Source organism: Ahaetulla prasina, chromosome 3 (assembly GCF_028640845.1).
Source record: "Ahaetulla prasina isolate Xishuangbanna chromosome 3, ASM2864084v1, whole genome shotgun sequence".
In the NCBI taxonomy this organism is placed as follows: Eukaryota; Metazoa; Chordata; class Lepidosauria; order Squamata; family Colubridae; genus Ahaetulla; species Ahaetulla prasina.
The window spans coordinates 72868808-72896571 of record NC_080541.1 but is presented as its reverse complement, the minus strand read 5'-3'; the positions used below and the strand labels follow the sequence as shown (position 1 = coordinate 72896571).

The following is a 27764-nucleotide window of genomic DNA, read 5'->3' as shown; positions in this document are numbered from 1 at the left end:
TAAAATTTTGTTATTTTACGGGGGAGTACGTTTTTTAACATTTTGGGCATTTAAATTAGTTTTTTAAGGGATGTTTTTAATTATTGTGTGTATTTATATTTTATCTGCCTGTTCACCGCCCTGAGTCCTTCGGGAGAAGGGCGGTATACAAATTAAAATATTATTATTATTATTATTATTATTAATAGCATAGGTTGTAGGCTTAACTTTTCAGAGGTTTTACCAGTACATAAGAAACAAAAAGGTAAAGGCCAGCGTGTAGTGGAGTTTAATGTGTGGCTAAAGGAGTGGTGTAAAAGGGAAGGCTTTGGTTTTATTAGTCATGATGTCTGCAACTGGTCCAATGAAAAATTGTACAAAAGAGATGGATTGCATCCATCAAAGAAAGGGACTGAGTTACTTAGCAATACATTCACAGATTTTCTGGATAAACATTTAAACTGAACAGTGGGGACAGAGAATTAACTGATACATAAAATTTCTGTCCCCAGCAATTGAAAACTAAAAGGGTTATCAGTGCATGTAACATAGATGTCTGTATGGGTAAGACTATCAGCCCTGCTATCAAGCAAAACCAAGCATTTAACAGTGAGTGCCATACCATGTGCACTAAACCAACAGGTGGCAAGAAAGTAGGGGCAGTCAACACAGGTTATGTAGACAGTAAACACAAGGTCAATCCAAATGGACTCAAATGTCTATACACCAATGCACAGAGTATGAGGAATAAACAGGGTGAATTAGAAATTCAAGTAAATGAGGGCAGATATGATATTGTTGCCATTACGGAAACTTGGTGGGATGAAACTGACAAATGGAACATACAGCTAGAGGGATATAAATTATTTAAAAGAAATAGACCAAATAAAAGAGGAGGTGGAGTTGCACTATATATAAGAAATAACTACATCTCTACAGAAATAGAGCACAACAATGATGAAAATCATCTTGAATGTATTTGGGTCAATATAAAAGGGGTGAAAAATGATATTGCCATAGGTCTATACTATAGGCCACCCAACCAAACAGAGGAAGTAGATGAACTTTTTGCTAGTCAGCTAACTAAGGTATGTAGGAAGCACATCACAGTAGTAATGGGGGAGTTTAACTACCCTGACATCAACTGGGAAACAAACTCTGCACCAAGTGGAAGATCCAACAGGTTCCTAACAAACCTAGCAGACAACTTTGTTTCCCAAAAAATAGAGAAGGCGACAAGGGGATCAGCCATACTGGACTTAATTCTCACTAACAGAGATGAAATGATAGAAGGTGTTGAAGCTACAGGAACCTTGGGGGCAAGTGACCACGCAATATTGGAATTCAACATTAAGCAAATACAAGTAGTAGAACAAAGTCAGACTAGAGTCTTGGACTTTAAGAGAGCTAATTTCAATAAACTTAGAGAGAGCTTGAAAAGGATTCAATGGATGAGAATCCTCAGGGGGAAAACACCTCAAGAAGCTTGCGAAATTGTGAAAAGGGAGATTATAAAAGCAGTCTAACACAATACCAATGAAGAAGAAAATAATAGATCTCAAAAGAAACCAGCATGGATGCATAAAGAACTATCTGACAAATTGAAAGACAAAAGGACAAATATAAAAAGTGGAAAGAGGGCAAATAACTAAGGCAGAATATCAGCAACAGCCCGAGCCTGTAAAGATGAAGTGAGGAAAGCTAAGGCTCACAATGAACAAAGGCTAGCGACAAAAGTAAAAAATAACAAAAAAAGCTTCTTCCAACATGTTAAAAACAAGAAAAAAGTCAAGGAAACAATTGGCCCATTGCTGGGAGAAAGTGGCAAGAAGATGACAAGCAACAGGGAGAAAGCAGATCTACTTAACTCATATTTTGCATCTGTCTTTACACAAAAGGAAAAAACAATCCAACCTATCAAAAACAGCACTATAAAAAACAGATTAGAAACACAAGTTAAAATAGGGAAGAAAATGGTAAGTGAACACCTGTCTACCCTAGACGAGTTCAAATCACCAGGACTGGATGGATTACATCCCAAGGTTCTGAAGGAACTGGCAGACGTGATTTCAGAACCACTGAACTATATCTTTCAAAGATCCTGGAGCACAGGGGAGCTGCCAGAGGACTGGAAAAGAGCTGATGTAGTTCCCATCTTCAAAAAAGGAAAAAAAACAGATCCAGGAAACTACAGACCTATCAGCCTGGGCTGCATAAACAGAGGGATAGAATCAAGATCACGTAGATTGTTAGTACCACTTTATAACGCCTTGGTAAGGCCACACTTGGAATATTGCATCCAGTTTTGGTTGCCACAATGTAAAAAAGATGTTGAGACTCTAGAAAGAGTGCAGAGAAGAGCAACAAAGATGATTAGGGGACTGGAGGCTAAAACATATGAAGAACGGTTGCAGGAACTGGGTATGTCTAGTTTAATAAAAAGAAGGACTAGGAGAGACATGATAGCTGTGTTCCAATATCTCAGGGGTTGCCACAAAGAAGAGGGAGTCGGGCTGTTCTCCAAAGCACCTGAGGGTAGAACAAGAAGCGATGGGTGGAAACTGATCAAAGAAAGAAGCAACTTAGAACTAAGGAGAAATTTCCTGACAGTTAGAACAATTAATAAGTGGAACAACTTGCCTGCAGAAGTTGTGAATGCTCCAACACTGGAAATTTTTAAGAAAATGTTGGATAACCATCTGACTGAGATGGTGTAGGGTTTCCTGCCTGGGCAGGGGGTTGGACTAGAAGGCCTCCAAGGTCCCTTCCAACTCTGTTGACTCAGCCTTCCATCCTTTATAAGGTAGGTAAAATGAGGACCCAGATTGTTGGGGGCAATAAAAGTTGACTTTGTATATAATATACAAATGGATGAAGACTATTGCTTAACACAATGTAAGCCGCCCTGAGTCTTCGGAGAAGGGCGGGATATAAATTCAAATAATAATAATAATAATAATAATAATAATAATAATAATAATAATAATAATAATAATAATAATAATCTGTTGTTATGTTATGTTAAGATCGGTTATAATCACGTCTTAGGCTGTGAAGATCTGTGAAGAAAACTGGAATATTTGGGAGCTTGGAAGGTATTTTCATACAATTCTTCAATTAATGAAAGATGATGAAGAAGGAAAGAAGAATTTTGCAAATGATTTGTTAGAGTAGTATTTTTCAAACTTGGCAACTTTAAGATGGGAAGACTTCAATTTCCAAAGTTCTGGGAATTGGAATCCACACATTCACATTTTAAAGTTACCAAGTTTGAAAAACACTGTGTTAGAGCAATGGTCCCTTAGGAGAGATTGGGTCTCTACTGTGTTTGGCCAAATCATGTGAAACTTGGTCAGAAGGACCTTACATTGAATCTTGGGATTGGGGAAGGAAATCTATAAATAAGAATTTATGTACTATAGAAGCAAAGGAAATAATTGTACTAGAACTTATTAAATGGTTCAGTGAATAATCGGGAAAAAGCATTAATTCATGAAGTTCTCTCGTCATTGGTCATGTAAGCTGGGTCTGATATCAATCCAAAATATTTGCAGGGCACCTGGTAGTTTTAACTGCTGGATCTCCATAGTCACAAGATAATGTAGATACCATAAGTGTATGGGTAACTACAGGAGGGTAATTGTAGATACAAATATGCATGGATTATGATAGATGCCGATGATAAAGATTCATATCTTTGGAAATGGGCAATTTAGATAAAAAGTTAATCTGGACAAAAGAGTTTTTATGCCAAATTGAAAACTTGGAGGTGACATGGTATCTGAAAATGCTATAAAAGCTGCAGTTGCTATATTTGAACACTTGAGGGTGCCCTTAGATTTTCAAAATATTAACATCGGACTGTTTGAGTTAAATAGAAGAATGTGTATTCTCAAGTCTTAAGGGAAAGTATGAAGGTGCAGCAAAAATACTAAGAAGCATGTTCTGACATCTGAGATGTGATTGAATCATTATCTGGCAAACATTTAGACAGTCGTGTTAAATATATTTACAAGCAGGCAGGGAAATGAGAAGAGAAATGGATTCTCCCCCTATATTTGAAATTTTTGAAAGAAAAAGATATTCAATATGTACTGAAAAAGTTTTATGAAAATATCTTAAATGAACATCTATGTGCTTTATAAAATGTGTTTGAAGTAAGTGGTTCTGGATATTGGAATTATTTTAAAACTGTAATTTGACAACACTTGTCAACAAAAATCTGAAGCTTGCGTGAATAATTTATATTTCTTACAGTGCATCTAGCCCTACATTGAACTCAAAGTTGTTCATGAAAAAATGATGTGCAGATTTTGTATTTTCCATCAGTGAGAGAGAGAGGGAGAGAGACTGACTGACTACAACCCAGGGTTTGCTTTGGAGTGTTCTGTTTACCCAGGAAAAACCAGGTGCCCTGAGAGGAAGTGTTATAATTTCACCCAGTTTGTCTTCTGGTAAATGTGCTCTTTAGAAGGCAAGATCCTGAAGATGAAACTCAAATACTTTGGCCACACAATAAGAAGGAAGGACTCACTGGAGAAGAGCCTAATGTTGGGAAAGATTATGGGCAAAAGAAGAAAGGGATGACAGAGAATGAGGTGGCTGGCTGGAGTCACTGAAGCAGTAGACCTGAGCTTAAATGGACTCCAGAGGATGGTAGAGGACAGGAAGGCCTGGAGGAACATTGTCCATAGGGTCGCGATGGGTTGAACATGACTTCGCAACTAAAAACAACAACAACAAAATGTGTTTCCTGTCCTTGGGGGCCATTTGTTTTTTTTAGAATGTCCATAACACAAAACTTGAAAATTAAAAAAATATATACGGAGAGCATTGATCTAATGTGTGGTGATAACATCTGTCAGGCTGTTCTGTTTCCCCCTCCCACCACTCCTAACAAAAAGTCAGTCAAAGGCCTTCTCCAAGTTTGTTTACACTTGGCTGGATTCCTTCTGGCACAGAGATGTTCTGGACACGTCTCCCCACATGCCTGCCAAAATCCCTGGAGATAACCAGAAAATTATAGATAAAGCACGAGTCACTCACGAAAAGATTATTCTATCCATGAAACAGTTTGCCCGCGCAAATTCATTGCTTTGTCCAAGACAAAAAGCCAGGAAGCTCCGCCTCTTGCTTTATATCCCCTGTGGGTGTCGCTCCGTGACTCATCATTCTCTGACCCTGTCCCAACGCCTCCTCTGCTGCGCGCGCTGATCACGTCTGCGCAGTCTCGCATCAAGCCAAGATTGTTCTTGGTGCGTTGCCAAATCAGAAGAAGGCCCGGGGTAATCAGGCCTTGCCAGCCCCTCCTCCTCCTCCTGGGTCGGTGCCAGGGAGGGAGAGGGCCCAGGGGAAGCAGGCCTTGCCAGCTCCTCCTCCTCATTCTCTGAATCCTCCTCCTCCAGGAGTCCGAGTCCAGGAACCTGGGTCACAACACAGGCGCAAGAATCCAGGAACAACTGGAGTAGAATTCAAAGCACTAAAAGTTTATTCCATGCTACCTATACATAAGAATCTGATCTATTAATGGTCTAGCCAAATTGGCTCTAGATAAGGGTCAACAGAATTCACAGGGGTACGGGGAGCACTGGACTTAGGTTTCTTGTTGGAATGTAATAACACCAAACTGATGATGTGTTTGATCCCGCCCTCAGGCTCTGCCTGATCATGCCCTACTCATTGATTTGAAATAAATACATTGTATAGTGGGGAGGACAGGCTGTATCTTTTTTTCTACCTGACTTCCGTCAAAGATGGTCAGACTTCATTGTCCTAAAGCTTCAGTCAACTCCCGTGGTGCCTAGAAATTCCAGGTCCTCCAGTTTCAAGGAGACCAGATTGGAAAGAATTTGGTGTGCAATGGCTGCCTTTGCATGGATTGTAGATGTTCCCATTCCTCCCACCATTCTGGGACAAAATATGACTTGGTTTTCTAATTTGATTTAAGAACACTGTAGAGAAACTTTTTTAAATGGGAAAAGCTCTTCATAGAATAAAAATTTGTGATGCAGGAATATTGCGTGATAGGATGAATGAAAGTCCATGGCTTTGACTATAAATATCCATCCATTCATTAAAAAAAAAAGGCCTGAGGGTTGAGGGATCCTTGCAAAAAAGTTAGCTGCTTTGGTGAGAAAGGCAGAATAGATCTCGGCTTGATTTTCTTTGAACTCCCCTTTTCTCCAGAACGGGAATGTTGAACGATTTATTCAAAGCAGAGGTGGGTTTCAGCAGGTTCTGACCAGTTCTGGAGAACCGGTAGCGGAAATTTTGAGTAGTTCAGAGAACCAGTAGTAAAAATTCTGACTGTCCCCGCCCCCATCTATTCTCTGCCTCCCAAGTCCCAGCTGATTGGGAGGAAATGGGGATTTTGCAGTAACCTTCCCCTGGAGTGGGGAGGGAATGGAGATTTTACAATATCCTTCCCCTGCCACGCCCACCAAGCCATGCCATACCCACAGAACCAGTAGTAAAAAATTCTGAAACCCACCACTGATTCAAAGTATGCAACTTTATACAATTTGGATAATAGCAGTTCATTCAACTAGGTACCATATTTTATTCTAAAACTGTTTTTTGCCATTGCTTTATGTGGGACTTGGAGAAGAGTCAAGTTTAATCAAGTGGAATTGCTGCTGCTTATCTCTAGGTGGTTCAGCACAATTAGGTCATAATTGACCAGAAAGCAAACAGCACTCGCTTAGGAAATTAAGCATTCATTTAGTATCATGCAAGTGGATTTTTGCTTGCCCAATGGGATTTATCTTTCCTGCCTCGCATCCCCAGACCTGTTCTGAAGGAACTCCCAACCTTCCAAAGCAGATTTTGAATGCACGTAGAGCAAGGTGGAAATTATTAGACAGATTATTTATACGTCTGGCTATCATCCAAGCATTACACCTGGTATTTAGTGTGAAAAGAATATTAAATAACCGAAAATTCAAATTCATAAGGGAAAGAGCTGGATGGTGGCAATTGATTAAACTCCTAAATATTGTAAATCAGCGATCTCCAACCCTCCAGCCACAGACTAGTACTAGTCCATGGCCTGTTAGGAACTCAGCTGCAGAGGCCGAGGTGTGAGTGGGGGTGAGCACCCCCACTGATACCTTGCACCCACCCCTTGCACATGCAAGGGATCTATGTCGTGCGCTCCCCCCCACCCCCCGGCCTGGTCCATGGAAAAAATCTTTTCCACAAAATTGGTCACTGGTGCCAAAAAGGTTAAAAACCACTGAGGTCAATGAATGCAAAATTAGTTAGATAATGTTATATATTGGTAAATATGTGTGAAATATCCTGAAATGGATCTTTAATGGATCCATCACTTTAAGGTACCACACTATAGATATAATAGGAGTGGGGTTTAAACATTTTTCTGGATTTTTTTATGTTTCTCATTGTTGCTAGCAAAGTGTACAGGTAGTCCTAGAGTTACGACCATAATTGAGCTCAAAATGTATGCTGCTAAGTGAAACATTTGTTAAGTGAGTTTGGCCACATTGTACAACTTTTCTTGCCACAGTTGTTAAGTGAATCAGTGCATTTGTTAAGTTGGTTGTTAAGTGAATCTGGATTCCCCACTGACTTTGCTTGTTGAAAGTTTGCAAAAGGTGACGACGTGACCCCAAGACACTGCAGGCGTCATAAATATGAACCTGTTGCCAAGCATCTGAATTTTGATCATGTGACCATGGGGATGCTACAACGGTTGTAAGTGTGAAAAATGGTCGTGTCATCACTTTTTTCAGTGCTGTTGTAACTTTGAATGGTCACTAAAGGAACTGTTGTAAGTTGAGGACTACCGGGGGCCGTGGTGGCTCAAGGCTGTAAGAAGCCTGTTATTAAAACCAGCTGCCTGCAATTACTGCAGGTTCAAGCCCCACCAGGTCCAAGGTTGACTCAGCCTTCCATCCTTTATAAGGTAGGTAAAATGAGGACCCAGATTGTTGGGGGGGCAATAAGTTGACTTTGTAAATATACAAATAGAATGAGACTATTGCCTTACACACTGTAAGCCGCCCTGAGTCTTCGGAGAAGGGCGGGATATAAATGTAAAAAAAAAAACAAAAAAACTATAATTTCAGTGACTGACCCAAAGTTATCCAACTGATTTTCATTCTTAAAGGAGACCTAGAACCCATACAGGTAACCTTGATTTATAATCACAGTTGAGCCCAAAATTTCTTTATTAAGAAAAGCAATTGTTAAATGAGTTCTGCGTTTGTTTTATGACCTTTTTACCATAGTTGTTATATGAATCACTGTATTTGTTAAGTCAATCATGCAGTCATTAAACAAATCTGGTTTCCCCCATTGATTTTTCTTATAAGAAGTCTGATGGGAAGTCTACAAATCAGTGGTGGGTTGCTCCTGGTTCGGTCCGGTTCTTGTGAACTGGTAGTAATGACGGTGGGAGACTCCGCCCACACATCATCATGGACAATCTGCGCATGTGCAGAAACTTCTATGCATGCGCAGAAGTGTGCACAGTCCTGTTGCGAACTGGTAGCGGAGGTAAGTAGAACCCACCCCTGCTACAAATGCTGATCACGTGACCCTGGAACAGGGCAACTGTCATAAATACATGCCAGTTGCCAAGCATCTGAATTTTGATCACGTGACCGTGGGGATGCTGCAACGGTTGTGTGAAAATCATAAGTCACTTTCTTCAGTGCTGTGGTAACTTTGAGCAGTCACTACACAAATGGTTGTAAATCAAGGACTACTGGTAGTCTCCTGCTTTCTAGGCCATCACCTACACCTGTGATGGTGAACCTATGGCATATGTGCCAGTAGTGGCATGCAAAGCCTTCTCTGTGGGCACGCCTGTTGTCGCCAACTGCTCTTCTGGTTTCCAGAAAACCAAGCTGTTTTCTAGGCCATTTTGGGGCCATTTTCTGGGTTGTTTTCAGGCCATTTTTAGGGCTGTTTTTGGCCTGAAGAACGGCCAAAAAACAGGTCATTTTCCAGGCTGTTTTTTAGTTGTTTTTCAGCTGTTTTTGGGCCTTTTGCTGGGCCAAAAATGGCTTGGAAAACGGCCCCCAAAATGCCCCCAAAACAGGCATGCTTCTGATGGCGGGCTGGTCTTTGGGTTTCCGGTGCTGGCCCGCACCAATGCATGCAACATGCATGCATGTTCCGGTTTGGGCACTCGATGCCGAAAAGGTTTGCCATCACTGACCTACACCAAACTACCTCTCCAGCTGTGAAAATGAATTTTTTTAAAAAAATAGAAGACTAAAAGTTCCTTCCAAGTTGTAGATGTTTTTCTATTCATTCATAGACATTCATAAGACTTTTTCTTTAATTCCTTCTGTTGTATTATATTTAGGCATGCATTATACTTTTCTGTGGTTTGGGCCATATGTTCTCTTCCCAGCAGAGCCACAAAAGCTTTTGCACGAACAATGAATGAAAAGCCTCAGTGGCTCCCTTTAGCTTTCCTTCGCTCTTCAGGTATTTGAAATATCCTGTAAAAAAAGTCTGGAAATAAATTGCATAGGGTGTAGTTCTCAGCACACTGATTATTATTATTGTTATTATAGCCACCCATTTCCATAGATTTGGATGGCTTCCAAATACAAAACAGTAAATACATACAACTTCACAGGCAACCTGGACCAAAACAAACTGTAGCATAACAAATGAAGCCAGAGGAGAGGCTAACAACAAAGAAGGTTTTTAGTTTTGCTTTGCATGTAGTTATCCTTGAAGAAATTACTCCTTGCCTACGCTTGTGAAGACAGTTGCAATTACGTTACTTCATGCAGTGCATGGAACAGAAACTATTCTTTATTCCAGCATCCAATTCCAGTTTTGTCTACAAGAGAGAAAGTCATAAAGCTTTCTTCTCCCAGATTTCTCCTCCCCACCCACCCCCAGAAACAGATGCTGCATGTTTTAAGACGCACAAGAAATTGGTACATAATTCACAAGAAAAAGCAGCCAGGCTCTTTTCTCATTAATCAAAAGGTCTCTCTCCCTCCCTCCCTCCCTTTCTCTTTCTTTCTCCCTCATTCCCTTCCTCTCTCTCTCTCTCCCCCTCCCTCTCTCTCTCTCTCTTTCTTCTTCTCTCTCTTCCACCCTCCTTCTCTTTCTTTCTCTCTCCCCCTTCCTCCCTCTCCCTCTCTTTTTAAAAAAATGCTGTGTTTGCATTTGCAGCTGTTTTACTTTGCTTCTCAAAATGTTGAGGGGTGGGGTGAACCCCAGTTATTTCCGAAAAGCTTAACTCAATGCATTCTGGTGGAATCTGAATGGTTATTGAACTCAAAAACTGAACCTTGTTTTTATAAAAATAAATAGTAATAACAATATAGCGATAGCACTTAGTCTTGTATATCGCTTTGTAGTGGCTTTACAGCCCACTCTAAGCATTTTACAGAGTCAGCATATTGCCCCCAACAATCTGGGACCTCGTTTTACCAACCATGGAAGGATAGAAGGCTGAGTCAACCTTGAGCAAGTCAGGATCAAACTCCTAGCAATGGGCAGAGTTAGCCAGCAAAACCACATTCTGCCTTCTAACCACTGCACCACCACGGCTCTTAATGCAGTGATATTATTCTACTTTCTTACCTACTTCTTTTTCCTCAGTAATTATTAATTCGGGTGGGGTGGGGAGATGGATAATGTTTTAAGATGTTTCCAGCTTTTAAGTTGAGTCTTTGTAAATTAGGTATCTGGCAGGAGAAATAGAATGGTCATGATTTCAAGTTTAACCCCACCTCCCAAAGAACAGGGCACTTGTTCAGGACCTAGGAAGTGAATTTTATCAGCATTATATTTATCAGTACATCTAACAACAGATGTATTTGTGCAGCTTTTATGCCAAAGTACTTATCTCCAAGGACTGCTTCATTGCAGAGAATTTAGGCCTGTAGCAGCTTGTATTTTCAAAAATATTACAAGTCCCATGAAATATTTAAGCCCTGATCTATTTAGAAGCAAGAACGCAATGTTGAAATGACTACTGAAAATCATGAAAACCCGCAGTAATGCTTACTTGTACACTTACGTGGGCCTAGTTATGTTCAATGACAATATTGTAAACATTTCTATAATCTTGTTTGCGTCTGAGCATTAGAGTCATTGGTTATTGGGTCTTACCATCAGGTTCAAGAACATTAGAAACAAAGGTGACAGTTAAAAAGAGCATTATCTGTTTTGTACGATATTGCAATTGTAAGTTTTTGTGTGTGTGTAAGATAGACAGTTTTAGTATTTAAAATAAATACATGTCAGACAAAGAATTGCTGAAGTAGCAGTAGTTTTCTCATTAAGCTTACCCTTTTTTTTTACTGTTTTCTGTTGTTTGCTATCAAATCAATAAAGCCAACGTGTGCAAAATCTTCTGGATTATTTTTGTTCACTTATTAGAAGAAAATAGTTGCAAATGAATAAAACTAAATTAATTTTAGTAATATGATCCTGTATTTTTCAGAATTAGTGAATTTGATTTTTAAAAATTTAGCTTTGGTTAAACCAGGGGTAATCAACCTTTTTATACCTACCGCCGACTTTTGTATCTCTGTTAGTAGTAGAATTTTCTAACCGCCCACCAGTTCCACAGTAATGGTGATTTATAAAGTAGGGAAGTAACTTTACTTTATAAAATTTATAAAGCAGAGTTACAGCAAGTTAAAGCATATAATAATAATTACCAAATACTTTATGTTGGACTTTCGCATTTTTGGCAGAATAAATCTTTAATAATGCTATGAAATTTTTTTAAAAAGTCAATTAAATTTAAAAAAAAAAGGAAAATGCTTCAGTATCAGACAAAACCCCTACCGCCCACCATGAAAGCTGGAACCCTCACTAGTGGGCGGTAGGGACCAGGTTGACTACCACTGGGTTAAACGCTTAACATCACATAGGAGTGGGGTGTGTTGCACTTTTGGCATTAGTTTGAGTTATCAGTTAGGCTTGTTCCCATCTACTGCCCTTTTAAATACAGTTTTCCTAGATACCCAGTTATTTTTCCATTGGCAATGGATGGTCCCTGACCCCTAGCACTGTCATCAGATTAAAAATTATTTGATGACATCGACTTTTCTCCTTTTAATTCTCCAGCTTTTATAGAAACAGGACAAGCAGTCCTGCTGTGAAGAGCACTGAACTTGTTGACATCAATATCCTCACACAAGGCAGAACATAATTCACAGAATAAGCTACAGGAGCTAGGTTTTTTTTTAATTATCTGATAAAATGGGAAGGATTCTGCATGAAGAGGTCTTTTTTTTTCTAAGTTAAACTGTGAACATTTATTTTTCTGTTTTCATATTGAACCACACTGTAATGTTAAGATAATTACCTTTTATCACTTCGGCTAGGGCTGGGAGAGCCAGATTTAAACTCACACTCAATCATGAAGTTTTCTAACTGAGATTGGGTCAATAATTATCCTCAAATGGTTATTATGAGGATTAAATAAAGCTGAGAATTATGTAGACCACTATGGCTCTTAGATGAGGAAAGCTGATCCCTGCCTAAACATCATACTCCATTTATCTTAAGTTTGTAAAATCTTCCTTTGCTTTTTTTAAAGGAAATCTGGCATCTTATGAAACAGTGGTGTCTTCAAATATCTTTATTTTTAGTTATTAGTTTCAGCTAACTCCAGAGGGCCACTTTCTGAGGGCATCTGTATGAAACCGAGAGGAATTTGTAGAAATGACAATATTGATTGGTTTGGTGTCATCAAGCTCCATGTTGACTCCTGGCAATCATAGCTAGTTTATGTCCAGGGTTTTCTGTCCTTTACATCTGGTCATCCTCTTTTTTTTTCTACCTTTCCTAGCATTATAATTTCTTCAGAGAAGTAGTTCTTCGCACAGTAAGAGGGCAGAAATCTGCTTTCAGCAGGTTAGTTTGAAAGTTAAAAGTTTCTTTAAAATTAAGTGAAGGTGGGCAGGGAATCTCTTGGAAGTCAAGAATTGTTGTGGCCATCATGTTTGGGAATATCACACTGCTATGATATCCCCAAACATGGTGATAATGAATTTTGAAAATTACAGAAGGGTGTGCAGAGGAACATATAGTGGACTGAGTTGGCACTTTGCTATTTCTGTAGAAAATATGCATGTAAGTGTTTTGTTTTGTAAATTATTTGAAGATGAGTAAAAAAACGTGTTTCCTGCATATTAAATAAGGCTTAGAAGCTTAATATTTGAAAAATTGATGAACTTCATTCCATTCAGCTCCTTGCGTTAAGATTGGCTGGGGAGCCCCTGCTATTTCCTGCAAGTTGGTTTAGCTCATGGGTCTCCAAACTTGGCAATTTTAAGACTTGTGAACTTCCACTGGCTAAGGAATTCTGGGAGTTGAAGTCCACAAGTATTAAAATTGCCACGTTTAGAGATTCCTGGTTTAACTCACAGGGTGGTTGTTGGAACTTCTCAATAGTACCACACTTATTATGGAATTGACTCTCAAGAACCCCACCACCAATCTTCCCCGTTCCCAGCTGCTCCCCATCTTTTTTTAGACAGTAGTGGAAAACATTCCAGTTAACCCCAGCATTAATAGGATAACAAATACTCCAAAATTAGACCTTCAGATTTATATTTTTAATGAATTTTTTTAACAATTGTTTTTAAAGATTGTTGATTTTATTGTTATTTCTAGCTACAATTTTATCCCTTAGCTACAATTTTATTCCTTTATTCCTTTGCTAACAGAAACATGTTCCTCTGTGAGGAAGAGCTACCGTATATAGAAATAAAATGTTAATCATGTAAATCTGTCAAAAAAAATTGAATAGGTCTTTGCTGTTGCGCTACTACATTTAATTATCTTTTGATCCCTTCTCCAATTTGATAATGAATTCCCTCCACACACAGGATTGAACATCACCATTTGGGCAGATAACTAAAGGCTGATGAAATTACCTTTTCTGCTGTAGAAATGGGAACACATACAAAATCAGTTTTCTTTACTCAACCAATTGATCATTCCACGGGTGTACCTAGCTTAACCTTAAATTCTTCTTTTTTTATAAGAGCTGAAAAAGATGAAAACCAGAGCAGCTGCATTAGACTTGGATCATTAGTGGTGGTAGATAAATAGTGCAGATCGTTCACGGTTAAGCTTTTAGGTAACTTTATATCTTTTTCTAATTTCTACCTTAAAATCTTATATCAATATTTGATGTAAGAAGCTAACTTACGAAAAGACTTAAAGTTGTTTAACATAAGACATAAGCTACCTTATTTATATGTGAATAATGTATTAATTCTGAGCTGTGAGAATTTAAACATTCCTCAAAAATTTTGTGGGGGAGGGGGATAATCTAGAAAAATGATATCCCGTACTTGGGTTAGATGTCCTTGACTTTTCTACTAATCTTTTAAAGCTCTAAATCTTCAATGGGGTAGATGGGACGAAACTTCAGTTTTATCCTAATCTAACCTTATCTAGCTTAATTTAATCAACTTTTTATGGCTTAGATGTAGATGGGAAAGTTGGATCCTGATAAAGTAATTGACCTTTACTTTTGCATTGCCATATAAAAATCTCAGAAGTAGTCATCCTTAATCCTATCTTGAAATATCAACTTTGTTATGGTGTGTGTGTGTGTGTGTGTGTGAGAGAGAGAGAGAGAGAGAGAAGAGAGAATGTGTGTGGGTGAGAGAGAGACTTATTTTCTGGTACATTTAAGATTGGCAGATGGATTTTCTAGATAGAATGTAGATGATGGATGGATGGATAGATAGATAGAATTTCTGCAGTTACCTGAATAAACTGATTGTTATTCTCAGTTGAATGAACTAGATTACTAATTGGAGATTGTTCCCTTAGTCTGAGCTTCATATCATGGAGATAATACATATTTAAATTAAGTTTCCCTTTATTTTCTAAGGGAGTCCTATTTGAATAAGCAAATCCTTTAAATGAAAGCATCCCTCAGAGCATAAAGCTTTGATAACATACTACATTGTTTAGGTGTGATAAATTGAAAAACAATTCTATAAATTGAAAAAATGATTCTCTGTATATAAAGCATCCTCCTGCCATTTATCTCTGGAGACTGGATTCATCCTCTCTTCTCTCTGAATAAAGAGACAAAGAACAACGTTAATCATTGATTAAATGTACTGTTTGGGGGATAGGATTTCAATGTCTCTTGTTCCCTTTAAAAATATGTAATGCTTGGTCTTTCTTTTCATTAGAATAGTTTCCTTTTTGGGAAGCCCAAGTACAGGGCTATCTTCTGCGAGTGGAGCACTGCTCTCATATATTATTGACAGAATTGAGCTGATCCTCCCCCAGATCTATCAGACTCAGTTTTATCTTGGAAACACACTGGGATTTGACTTATTGCTCTGGCTAACAATTGTGAAGCAGTCTATTATGGGGTGAGGCTTTCATTATAGCTGAAATATAATTAATCTCGGCTAGGCAGTGCTTATAGAGAACGGATAATAAATAACTTCTATTTTTAATGTTCTCAGAAAATTGTTTTATGTCCCAGTTATTTTGATAGGAGATGGGATTGGCAATAAAATAAAGCTTTCCTATCTGTTGGCAAATAAGATGGCTTGCAATGGTGAAGAATGCTTTTTACTGCTGCAGCAGATGCAAGCAAGAGAATGTCAGGATTGCTGTAAAAAAAAAAAGTCTTACACAATTTTGCTGCTTTCCAATAAAGCTGATTCTGCCTCCGATTCTTTCCTTTTTCTCTGTTCTGGTTAAGACAAAGGCAGGAGGCAGGGGAGCTTCCCTGACTTTGTCTTTCCCTTTCAGCCGCTTAACTTCATTTGCACCATCAGAATTGCTGTCTACCTTGGGGCTCAAAGAAGTCAGGTTTATCTAGATAGGGTTGTCTTCATCCTAAATGTCTAAAAGTTAACTCTGACTGCATAGATACGTCCATGTTTTTCCTTGGCCACAATATGGAAGCGATTTATCTTTGCTTTCTCTGTGATTTTTTTTTTAAAACAAACCTGGGCTTTGCTTGGGGTCTCTCATTCAACTTCCAAACAGGTCCACCTCTACTTAGTTTTTGTAGGAATGGGGAAGACTGATAGGTGCAGCCATTTGCTCTAATTCCAGGAGATTAGAAGAAAGTAGCAATCTCTAACTATATGTCTTTCTTTCTTTCTTTCTTTCTTTCTTTCTTTCTTTCTTTCTTTCTTTCTTTCTTTCTGTCTGTCTGTCTGTCTGTCTGTCTGTCTATCTATCTATCTATCTATCTATCTATCTATCTATCTATCTATCTATCTATCTATCTATCTATCTATCACCATTCCAAGGTCCTAGAAAGCAATGTTTTCAACATGGTTTTGCTTTTCCTTTACCCTAGAAAATCAACCCTTGTTGCAGTAAATTATACCAAACCCTTAATGCCTATGGCTATAGTTTCTATCATTCTCGCCTGATAATTTAATGGCTGAAGAAAAGTGTGAGATCCTGGGACCAATGATTTCCCATTGAATTGACAGATATTGATTTGTACCTTGCCCTAAGTCCCAGTCCCAGAAATGCGATGAATATTCTCAGAATAGGGAGAATATACTTTTCTTTCTCACCTAGACAGACTAATCAATAGAGAAGGTAGCAGCTTCTTCATTTGAATCAACCCGGAGATTCTCAGAATCCTGTGAAAATCTTTTGAAGGAAGTTTTGTGCTTTGTTGTACGACCATAGGTATTGGATCCTTGTGTGTATTTAATGTGTCTCCTGATTCTATTTTCTTGTTGTTCTCTGAATGGATGGCTTTGGATTCTTATAGAACTCGGCTTTTGTGATACAATCACTGTTGGGAGGACAAATGTTGTCTATTCTCCTCCCTCCACAACTTCAGACTTTGCCACAAATGATATTCCTGATCGTGGTTGATATAATCACTTGTGCTACCATATTTCACTAAGGTAGTTTTTAATTTGAGTTGAATTATGCATTGATTTTTCCATGTCATCTTCTCTCCCTTTTGTTATAAAACTATGATTTATCAGTGATCTAATTGTATAAGTTACAGTCTCCATTTATTTGCCAGCTTGTGTTTTTTAATGACGGTTTCCTTAAACTTTTTAAATAATCTTGTATTCCTCTCTTTTTTTGGGAAGCGCAAGTGACAAAGCAGTCCATTTTGTTTTTTATTTATTTATAAACATTGTTTTTCAGATTTTGACTTGAACTCTTTCTGGCACTGGAACAAGTTTGCAGATTATGTGCAGTGCGTTCTGGCTTTCACTGGGGTAACAGGATGCATCACTTACCTTTCCCTTGACTCCAGTATCTTTGTTGAAACCCTGGGTTTCCTTGCTGTTTTCATTGAAGCCATGGTGGGTATCCCGCAGCTCTACCGTAATTATCAGAATAGGTCAACTGAAGGAATGAGGTAAGATTGTATGCATGTACCATAATTTTTGCCTTTCTTGACATGTGGTTGTTTTCTTTGCCTAAGTGACAGCCCCAGAATTTCTTCAACAAAAAATACCACCATCAGCACAAAAACACCATATATGCTTGTGGATAAGCCCCTCTGCTGTTAAGCCAACTTTCAGATTTGTAGCCTTGACACCATGGAAACTCTGCCATGTGCAGATAAGCTAGCGCCCTCAAAATTTTCATGTTTTATTTTTTCATAACTGAATTATCCACAGGTGGTTCACTTTTCATGGTCTTTTGTTAAAAATTCATCTTAACTCTGGATTGGCTTATTTGCAAATATATAGGGCTACATTAAAAAACATTATCACATATACTTGTGGATAAACCCCATCCATGGATAAAGCAATTCCAATTTTGGGGGTGTATTTTGGAACCTAAAATTCTTGCCTTATCCGCAAGTATATATGGTATGACCATAATTCTGTCTTAACTCTAATAAAGTGGGAATATTGGTGGTAGAAAATTGGAAGAAGCTCCTTTTGCAAAGCAAAAATTGTGAGAGGCAAGGAAGATTCAGAAAAAATAAAAAATAAAAATATTAGAGCAGAGTATATGTGACTCTGTGTGTATGTGTGTGTGTGTTTGTGTAAGAGTTGGTGTAATTATATGTAGCATATACAGCATTAAAAGAATTTCCCAAACTAGGAAATATACTGTCTTCTGTGTTGTAAGCAGAGCTTTATATACAGTAGCTGGAATCTTCTACAAACTTAAATGTAATGATGCATCATGGTCGTCTGAACTCCCCACCCCCTTCATCTTTAAATAAGCATTGTTTGATCATTGGCTTCTGCTCTAGGCTGGAAAATTCATATATAGACTGATTGACACATTATCAAAATTATAATCTGCACTGCACATTTTGGGGAAAAAATAAGAAAGTTTTCTTGTGAATGCGCTAATTCTCTGTTGTTCATTTAATTATGCCAAATGGTTTCAGGTTTTGCAGAGAGGCCTATATTTATCCAAGTTCCAAAGCACCCCTGAATAACTTTCAAAATATACATAGCCTTAATATGCTGATAGGTACTATCATTAGGTTGCTTGAATAAATTTTACCCCTGTTGCTGTTCGGTTGCTAAGTCATGTCCGGCTCTTTGCGACCCCATGGACCATATAGTATTCCAGGTTCCCCTCTACTTTTTTTTGCCCTAGATTTAGCATATACGGAAACTCCCCGACTTATGCCCATAATGGAGCTTACCATAGATAGTGATCTGTCTTTCCACAGATCACTGATCTGCTCTTGGTGTCATAAAATGCTGATAAACTCCATTTTCAAAGTCAAATTGCAGTTTAGTACAATGTCCTATTGGATCTGTGTCCAGGTTCTTAAGGCATATGCTGGCTATATGTTGCTTTCTTAAAACTGTTGTCTTCTAAAATAGGGGGTTCCAACCTTGGCAACTTTAAGACTTGTGGACTTCAACTCCCAGGGTTCCTCAGTCAGCAAAGAGACCCAAATTGACCTTTGTCTCTATTTCAACTTGCAAACTTTTTATGAGGCTGTAAGGTGTGTTACCAGTGTCTGCCCAGAAGTGCCATGTAATTGTATGCTGTGAATAGAACTGTATTTACTGAAGAATTTCATTGAAAATGCTCTCTTTTTTTCAAGGTTTCATTTGGAGGGTCTCTTTTTTGCCATTTAATTTTTTTCCAATCAGAGAAAAACTTTTGAAATGATAGTTTGGGGCTCAGCTCTCTTTCCTCTCTCATGAATGGATGCCTGAGGCATTCTTTGAATTTGGCAGAGCTCTTAGCTCTGAGCGCGCTGCGCAATTTCTTTCTGAATTCTTTTTTTCAATCTGCTTAGCTCTGGGAGCAGTAAAGTGTTTTACTGTCAGTCCTCTGTCATACTGTTTTGATGCCAAACTACTTGCCCTCTGCAATACTATCTTAATTGCACCTTTCATGAATTCCCTTCTTTGTTACCTTACGCTTTCTCTTCCTTAATGATATATTGGGAACTGAATTAATGCATTTTTTTCTCCAGATCTGCTGTTATTTAAAAGAAAGATAGAGCTCTGCCTGTACCAACGGTGTTTTCTTTAGAGCACTGCAAAACAGGGGTACAAAATTTATATTCTAAATGGCATGTCTTCTAGAATTAATAATGAAGAATGATAATATGAACACCTTGTGTCAGTTATAGAGCATTGTAGCTTCAGGCTATTTTTTTATTTTTTTTTTGTAGTGGGGAGTTCTATTTAAAATCCATTTATTTAAAATACATGTCATCAACCACAGTGGGGTGGAAAGAGATTTCTTTAGAAACTCCATTAAATAGGTTTCACTGTTTACTTCAAAAATTTCTGGAGTCTGTTTTATCTTCCTTTTTCCCCATTTAGTTGAACCCTCATCTGTTTCAAAGGAATATGGAATTGACCTTGATGAGTAGATGGATGAGCCTTTAAGGGAGGAAAAAGGTTATTTTGAGGAAGAGATCCAAAATAATCCTGCCTTGATTCTGCTTAATTTAAGAGAGGCAGAGGGATATACTTGCAGCCTTTCACAATTTTCTTATTTACCCCTACAACAATAAAGCAGGAATTCTGGTGGTATCTCTTTCCTGACTTAGTTACCTTAAAGGGCTGACATCTATGGTCTACAATTGTTCTTGTTACTTTTCATCAGTTCAGGACAAAACTGCAATGTATGTTGATGGTTGGGTTAGACTAGGGATGTCAAACTCACGTTGTCACAGCAGGGTCACATAATGTATCAGGACTCTCCCCCCACTTTGCTAAACTGGGCATGGGCGTAGCCAGTGTGTGATGCATCTGGCTCATGGACCGGAAATTTGACAGCCCTGGGTTAGATTGTTGGGGTTCTTCTCCTACCTCACTACCTTACAGGATTATTCTGTTAATAGCATTCTTAAGGAGTTTAGAAAAGAATATTCCTGAATGCTAGGAATTTGATAAAAAGATAACCTAAGGATTTTATTTTTTTTTGGAAAAAAAAATCCAATTAGTAATTGATCACAGCAAGAAATTAAACCACAGGAGCTTAGTATTTTGCTGAGAATTTTCCATCATATGTTAATTCCCTTTTTCACAGCTGCCAGAGAATGTATGGAATTTATGATAGGAACATGCATTTGTGAAATGTATTACAAACGGTAATGGCATAGCTGTTGTTTTCTATGGTATAAATCAAAGTAGCTGGGTAGATCAACTCAAATAGAACATCTTTAAAATAATTCGCACTTTTTTTCCCCTGAAGATATGTTAAGCAAAACCTGTTTTGCTATACACTGATAATAAACTCTGACCATTCAACTCTCTGGCTACCAAATGCTACCAATCTCTCAAAATTACACATTAGTCACATCGAAGAAATAATTACTGAAGTTCTTTCCGGTCAAGATTCTAGTATGTCAGCTATCATTTTCTTACTATAAAAGAGCATTTAATTTAAATGAAAGTTAAATTTAGACTTAATGAGGCCTATAGCATCTGATTTGTAGAATCTGGAAATAAGTATGTCATTTAGACTTCTTTGATGTTAACATTAGAGCTGTTCAACCCTTTGGAATCAAAGGCAAAAAGTTTCCTTAGACTACCTTGGGAGAACACAGTAACTAAACATTGCTCCCTTTTCCAGGATCGTGTAGCTGCTGTAGTTCTCATATTGTGACAATTAGCATTTAAATTCCATTTCTCTCAAGGCTGATATCTCTAACTTTATTTCCCCCTTCTGTAACCAATATATTCTCCTCAGCTTCCACAGTTATGACTATGTGCTTTGAAGCAGGGCTTTGCTTTTTCTGCCATCAATGCTTTTATCACCCTTATGCTTATTCGATAAATCCCACACTTTTGATATTGGCCTCTGTCATCCACATGGCCTTATTTAATAGCCTTTCTACGGCTCCCTTGTCTACCGCCTTGACTTGAATGCTTTTGGTCAGTATTGCTGCAACTATTTCTTTCTTATGACTTTTTAATTAGGATAACACCAGGTTGCCTCAAATGAGAACCTGGTGAGCCAAATCATTGTCAGCCCAGGAGCATTGTTTGACTATACAGCACATAGGAAAGCATTTGGAATAAGAATTCTTTTTTGAGCATTAAAATGCAGCACCTCAAACAATTATTTGTTGAGACTATGAATAATTGGCTGTCGGTGTGGAATCCAGCAACTCTTTCTGCATAAGGAATTCTGATACGGGATTTATTTCAGTAAATAAATCTAAGCTTTTGCTATAGGCATACAGAATAAACTTGATCCTTCCAAGATGAGACAGCATGTTAAAATTTCACACACTATCAGTAAACTGATTTACTTTTAAAAATATTTTAAAAAAATAATGATTGAACAAGCAAATTAGAAAGAAAATTAGCCATTTATAAGTGCAATGAGCGTCTGTTTTAGACACTGCTTAAGGCGAGCCTTTATTTTTCATATCATTGGGGTTATTTTGAGTACAGATAATTTTTCTGCTGCTTAGTAAATACTGTTCAAATGCCCTTAAAAAGCATTTGGTTTATATTAGGAGATTCTTCATCTTGAAAATACACACATGTAATTACAAATAATAACTGAACTATATAATTTGTAGAGTACAATGGTTAATGCAAGATGAAGGATTTTTTAAACACTTCAGCTATATTATTTAAAAGAACTAGAAAAGAGTGCAAATCCCTCCCACCAGTAAATATTATTTAGTGCTATTGAATGGACTTCAGATGTTCAACAGATGCCATACGGAAGCAGATGAGCCATGCACAAGAAAGATTTTGGTGCTATAGGAAGAAAAAATCAGTTTTGAACCTCCCTCCCTCCTTCTTTGGCGGTCCTTCCTGCCATCATAAATGTACCCTTAAAAAGAGCTGCTTTGCTGACCATTGGCCATCGTGAATATATGGCTTGCACTTCCACCGAAGAAGATGCTGCTTACAGTTCACCATGTTGGTAACCATTATGGGATTTAGTATTAGAAAGAACCCAGTGGAAGCAGTTTGTTGTCAATCTCCCAGAAAAAATTGGGAAAGAACATTTATTGAGTTTTAGATTTCAATAAAGATTTCAATAAAGATTTCAATAAAGAACATTCATTGAGTTTTAGATGCCCCTTATGTTTAATATGCCAAGTTAGGACAGTTAGATTAAGGAAGGATATTACTGCATTTTAAAATATCTGATTCAGATTCTTGTAAATAGTTAAGTTATACTTGGAGATGATGGGATCCCAGAAGGAACCTTAAGAGATCATCTTAATTGAACCCTCTGCCCAATGATACCAATTGTGATAGATGACATCTTGGCTCTGTACAAACATCCTTGGAGGAAGGAGGGTCCACCCTCTCCTGAGACAGGCTGTTTTCCTTCATTCATATCACTCTTACCAGTATGAATTTTCTTCTACTGTCCAGTAGAAATTTCCGTGCCATTGAACTTCTCCTGTATTCTGCAAAAAAAACCCCCAACTCTGAACAATTTTAAAAAACATATTCTGATATATTTAAATATAATTCTTAAATTTGGATGTAAGCATGCTGTGTATTGTTTGATATATATTTATGGGAGATAGTTTGAAAGACAGACTCTGAACAACTGCTGTGGATTTAAATTAATATTTAATTGCCTAGACTGGTCTTAAAATCATTAAAGTAAAACAACAGTGTGAACTACTGACATGATGTCCCCGTTTAAATAAATGAAGAACTTAATATAGTACATTTTCTTAAGGGATTTGCAAAACAACAGTATTAAATTAATCTTTGTTGATAATTATGAGTTTTGTTGTGGTCTTCCATTTCCTAAAATGCTTCCCCAGACAAGATTAATCTCTAATTAAATGGTAGATTATTGCCTCTTTGGCATTCTAAATTGTCTCTGAATTTTGAAATGAGAAACTCATGGATTTTTCTTAATGTGCAGCATGTCCTCAAATTAAGTGTGCAGTGTTTGATTTCCACCTAGTCATTCAGAAGTGGCATTGTTTTTGCATTCTGTAAAAAATTAACTGTTTGAACTAATATCTCTGTGCTGAATAATGAATAGCTTGCAATATTTTCATGGTAGCAGCGCCTTAGGAAAAATAGCATTTCGGTGTTTATCATCCCTTGCCCATACGGAGGTGGAGATCCACCTATCTATAGAAGAGTTCCCCAACCTTTTTGGGTTTGCGGACCAGTGGGGGTGGGCAAGGGGATGGTTCCTTGCAAATGGCAGGCAAATGTGCGTGTGCGCGGCTTCATTGGCGCAAGTGGCGGTCAGGTGCGCCCACTGCTCACACAAATGGAGCATGCGCATTCGCCCACCACTTCCACAGCCCATTTTCGAAGGCTTAAGGCTCGGAAGTGGCCCACGGCCCAGGGTTGGGGACCCCCGATCTATAGCTTCCATTTCTAATAGCAGAACCACATGCATTCGAGGCAGCGTGGGTAGGAAAGCTGCATTGTCTGAAATACAAATAACACAACTGAGGGTCAGAATTCTTGTAGCCCCCTTTATGATGCTTGAAGCAAGATTTCTCCTGAGGAGCCCCTAGCATGTGGGTTTCATCCTATATGAAGAGCTGTTAATTTTATGACTGCCTCAGGAACCTCCTGAAAAGGAAAGCCCATACGCCCATTGTTAAATTTGATTTAAGTATTTAACTGCTGTGGCAGATGTCTGTGAGATTCTTGGTAGTTTTCAGTTACACAAATCTGTCCTTAATTTTATTAAAAAGCTAATTCTATCAGCCATGAATACATTCCAAGATGATGCTGTATTTGCTTAGCGGATGTGACCCAGGATCGTCTTTCTCTATGGGTAGGTTGCTAAAGAGTCAGGCATGACATCTCTGCTCCTGTCCCAAAGTTAGCTGAAACAAACCTCTTGTATTAGGTCATCCTTTTACTCGGGGATACAGTTTCTGCTTCATACCAGAGTTCCCAAAATAACATTGGAGCTCTTCTTTCTTTCTTTCTTTCTCAGTCCCAGTTAACTGATTTTTCTGATAGATGGGACTGGACATCTTGCTGGCTCTTGAGATTATCAGTGCTGCTGAAATGCCAGACGGATTGCTGCCAAGTGACATAAGAAATTCCTATTCCGAGGGATTGCACATCGGCATGCTGGAATGAGCTTTGAATTTAGAACTCCTAAGTGTTGCCCAGTGATCCCAGGATTGGCCTCGAAAGAGACTCTTATTACCTGCTCATTCAGGAATTCCATATTTTTAGGTGCAAGTTGGACAGACTCAGATTTTAAAAGAGTAAAAAGGTAATTCTTTTTTTTTAAAGTAACTCTTTTCATAAAACTGCTAATTGAAAGTTTGGGAATGGGTTGCATCAATAACTTCCTGAATTTTTGGTTGCAGTTACAGTCACTCCAGATTCTTTAATTTTCATGCATTTTCCATCCTGTCCTTAATTTTAGAGCAGATACAAAGCTGCTCTTTAAGATCACCTAAACTGTCATATATGGCAAAGACATAGGTAAAGGTAAAGGTTCCCCTCGCACATACGTGCTAGTCGTTGCTGATTCTAGGGGGTGGTGCTCATCTCCGTTTCAAAGCCGAAGAGTCAGCGCTGTCCGAAAATGTCTCCGTGGTCATGTGGCCGGCATGACTCAACGCCAAAGGCGCACGGAAAGCTGTTACCTTCCCACCAAGGTGGTCCCTATTTTTTCTACTTGCATTTTTATGTAGGCAAAGACATATTCCCATGTAAAGCCATATAAAAATAGTCCTACGCATAGCTAAATAAGAAAAACAGCATAATTTTGTAATAAAACAGGTTCAGTTTGATATCAGTTAAATTCATTTTAGTGAAAAATAATTTAATTAATAGTTAAACTATTTAAATCATGATTTACACATTGAGCAATACAATTCTATTCTTGTTTGTTGAGTGAGAGTATCTGAATGTATATTTTTTACTACTCAGATTCTTCTAAAGTTATTAGGGGAATACAATAATTCAATTCATATTGAGGATTTGAAGCAGTGCATCTTTCATTGGAGCGATATGATTTAAAAGTGCAACAAATTACTTTGGCTGCAAAAATTGACACAGCAAAGAACTTAGTTGAATTCCACATGAACGGTAAAAGCAAGTTACCGCTGTGCCATTTTCATGCTGTGCCAGAGATTGGCTTGCTGTTGATTTCTCCTGGGATGTTTTCTGACTCCCCAGTCTAACCTGCAGCTATGGTATCTTGTGGTCATTTCCTGTCCAAATGCTAACTAGACCATACCCTCCTTAGGTTTCAGTCCCACAAGGCTGACCAAGTGCTGCCACTTGATTAGGCAGGGAATTTATATAAATCTGGTCATCATTCATTGGTTATATTAGTAAGACTTTTACTAATTGTAGAGAATATTTGTAGCTCGGATTAGATTTAGGCAGAGATTTGTCCTCCAAGGACAAATCTTTAGGCAGAGATTTGTCCTCCAAGCTTGCTGCTTAGCTCCTGGATGTTTCGTTACCAGACTAGGTAACATCTTCAGTGGGGTTTTTTGGGTGAAGTGTCTTATTCGTTTGTATACTTTTCCTAATATTTCTTAAATATTCAGTGTTGAATATTGAACACTGATCTTGGTGATTTCTGAGTTGATCTCAAGAGTAAGCAACTAATAATTGATTGGGGTATGCCACCTAGAACTGTTGAGAGTTGGATATCCATGCATCATCTATGTCAGTCATCCATCCGTCCATCCATTCATCCATCCATTCATCCATCCAGTCTATAGACTAGATTGGGAAGATGCAAAGTCCTGGAGCAAGGTAGTGTCTAACCACACCAGCATTTTTCCAAGAAAACAATATGGGTAAGTTAGTGTATCACCAGAAGTTGATATTGACTTGAGAAAAACTTCTTCTTTGTTCTTTCTGCTTAAGATTTCAAATATATTTGCGTGTCTATGCGTGATACAAACAATGCCACATTTTTGTTTTTGTCATTGGTTATTTTTTTTCCTGTGCTATATCTTTATTTGGCTTTTTTCTCTGCAAAAATAGGTAAAATAAATCACCAGCATATATCTGTGTTTTCTGAATAGGGGGCCGTTTGCTTTGACATGAGTTACTATTGCTATCTTATTATAGTCAGGATTTTGAAGAATGGGTGCCCGTATTGTAATCGGTTCCTGTTTGATCAGCAGATAAAGATCGACTGAATAGAAAATATTGAAAATATTGCTAAGAAAATGAAAACTGGTTTCATTTTTTCTTAGTGTCTATGGTCTGCATGTCCTTGGCCATTTTTCTATTGAAGGACACTTTTCTTTTTCCTTAGGTTTCGGCAGTATTAAAAATAAAAGTTATCTCTGCATGTTGTTCAAGACAACTGAAAAAGACTTGGGAATAGTGATTAAAGATTGAATATTTCTTTTGAAAACCACATTAAGAACTTTGGCCCTAACAGATCCAGCTATTTCTTCATTGCTAAGTTCAGGGTCGGCTATCAGAATTGGCGAGCACTCCAAATATTCCATTATCATATTCCATTGGAGAACTTGTGGAGGGAATAAAGTGGTTATTACAAAAATACTTGGCAAAGCAGGTTCATTAGCCTTTATTTCTGGAGAATTAAATCTTTTGCTAAGAAGAACATTAAGGGAACATTCCAACAGTTCACCCCCATTTTGGGGACTTCTTTAAATTTCTTCTCAGATCCCATAATTTACAGGATTGTTTGTGAACAAGCGATACACAAGGCATTTTAAATTCTTTCAACTGTTGTTCAATTTTCATTTCTGCTTAATTTAGTAGCGTATGTATTTTCTTGACACATCACTTCTTTTAGGAAAAAAATATGTTCCTTTGTTGACACACAAACCCATTCTGGATATTGCTGTACTCATCAACTCTTAGGATATAAATTTTCCTATCTGGTTTATTTTTTTGATTACTTGGTTTTCTTTATATACTTCATGAGCTGTTCTTCTGCAATGTCTGCTGTTTCTGTTATCCTGTATCCTGGTTGAAGTGACAGAAATGTGGATTTAGTGTGCATTCTCATCTATACCAAGAGGAGAATTGCATAAATCAACAGTATCCAACCTTTCCGGTTTTGTGGACTGGGGGGGTGGGAAGAGAGAGGAAGATGGTTCTATGCAAGTGGCGGGTAAGTGTACGCGTAGCTCCATTTGCACAAGTGGTAGATACGTGCACCAGCTGCTTGCATAAATGGAGCTATGCGCACATGCTTGCCTGCCCGCTTTGCACACAAGTGGCCACTTTGATGGCTCGGTTTTGTACAGCCTGTGGCCCGGTAGTCGGCTGCAGCCCGGGGGTTGGGGCCCCTGGCATAAATAACCTGATCTTTGGTGGGGGTTTTTTAACTGTAATCATCGATTTATGTTACGTTATCTGTCCCTATTTCTATATAGAGTTTCTGTTTAGAAGCATCTAACTGATCTTGACTAAACTAAAAAAACTAAACTGGGT

General features: G+C 38.1%; 1 protein-coding gene across 2 annotated transcripts in view; it reads left to right on the top strand.

Moving 5' to 3' along the window:
* SLC66A2 (solute carrier family 66 member 2) overlaps window positions 1-27764 on the top strand; it is a 68728-nt gene that overhangs the window by 25694 nt on the left and 15270 nt on the right. For both annotated transcript variants that reach the window (XM_058178821.1, XM_058178820.1), the window contains one exon: window positions 17107-17323. In XM_058178821.1, the coding sequence (XP_058034804.1) occupies window positions 17107-17323 (217 nt within the window). The remainder of the gene's footprint in view (window positions 1-17106; window positions 17324-27764) is intronic.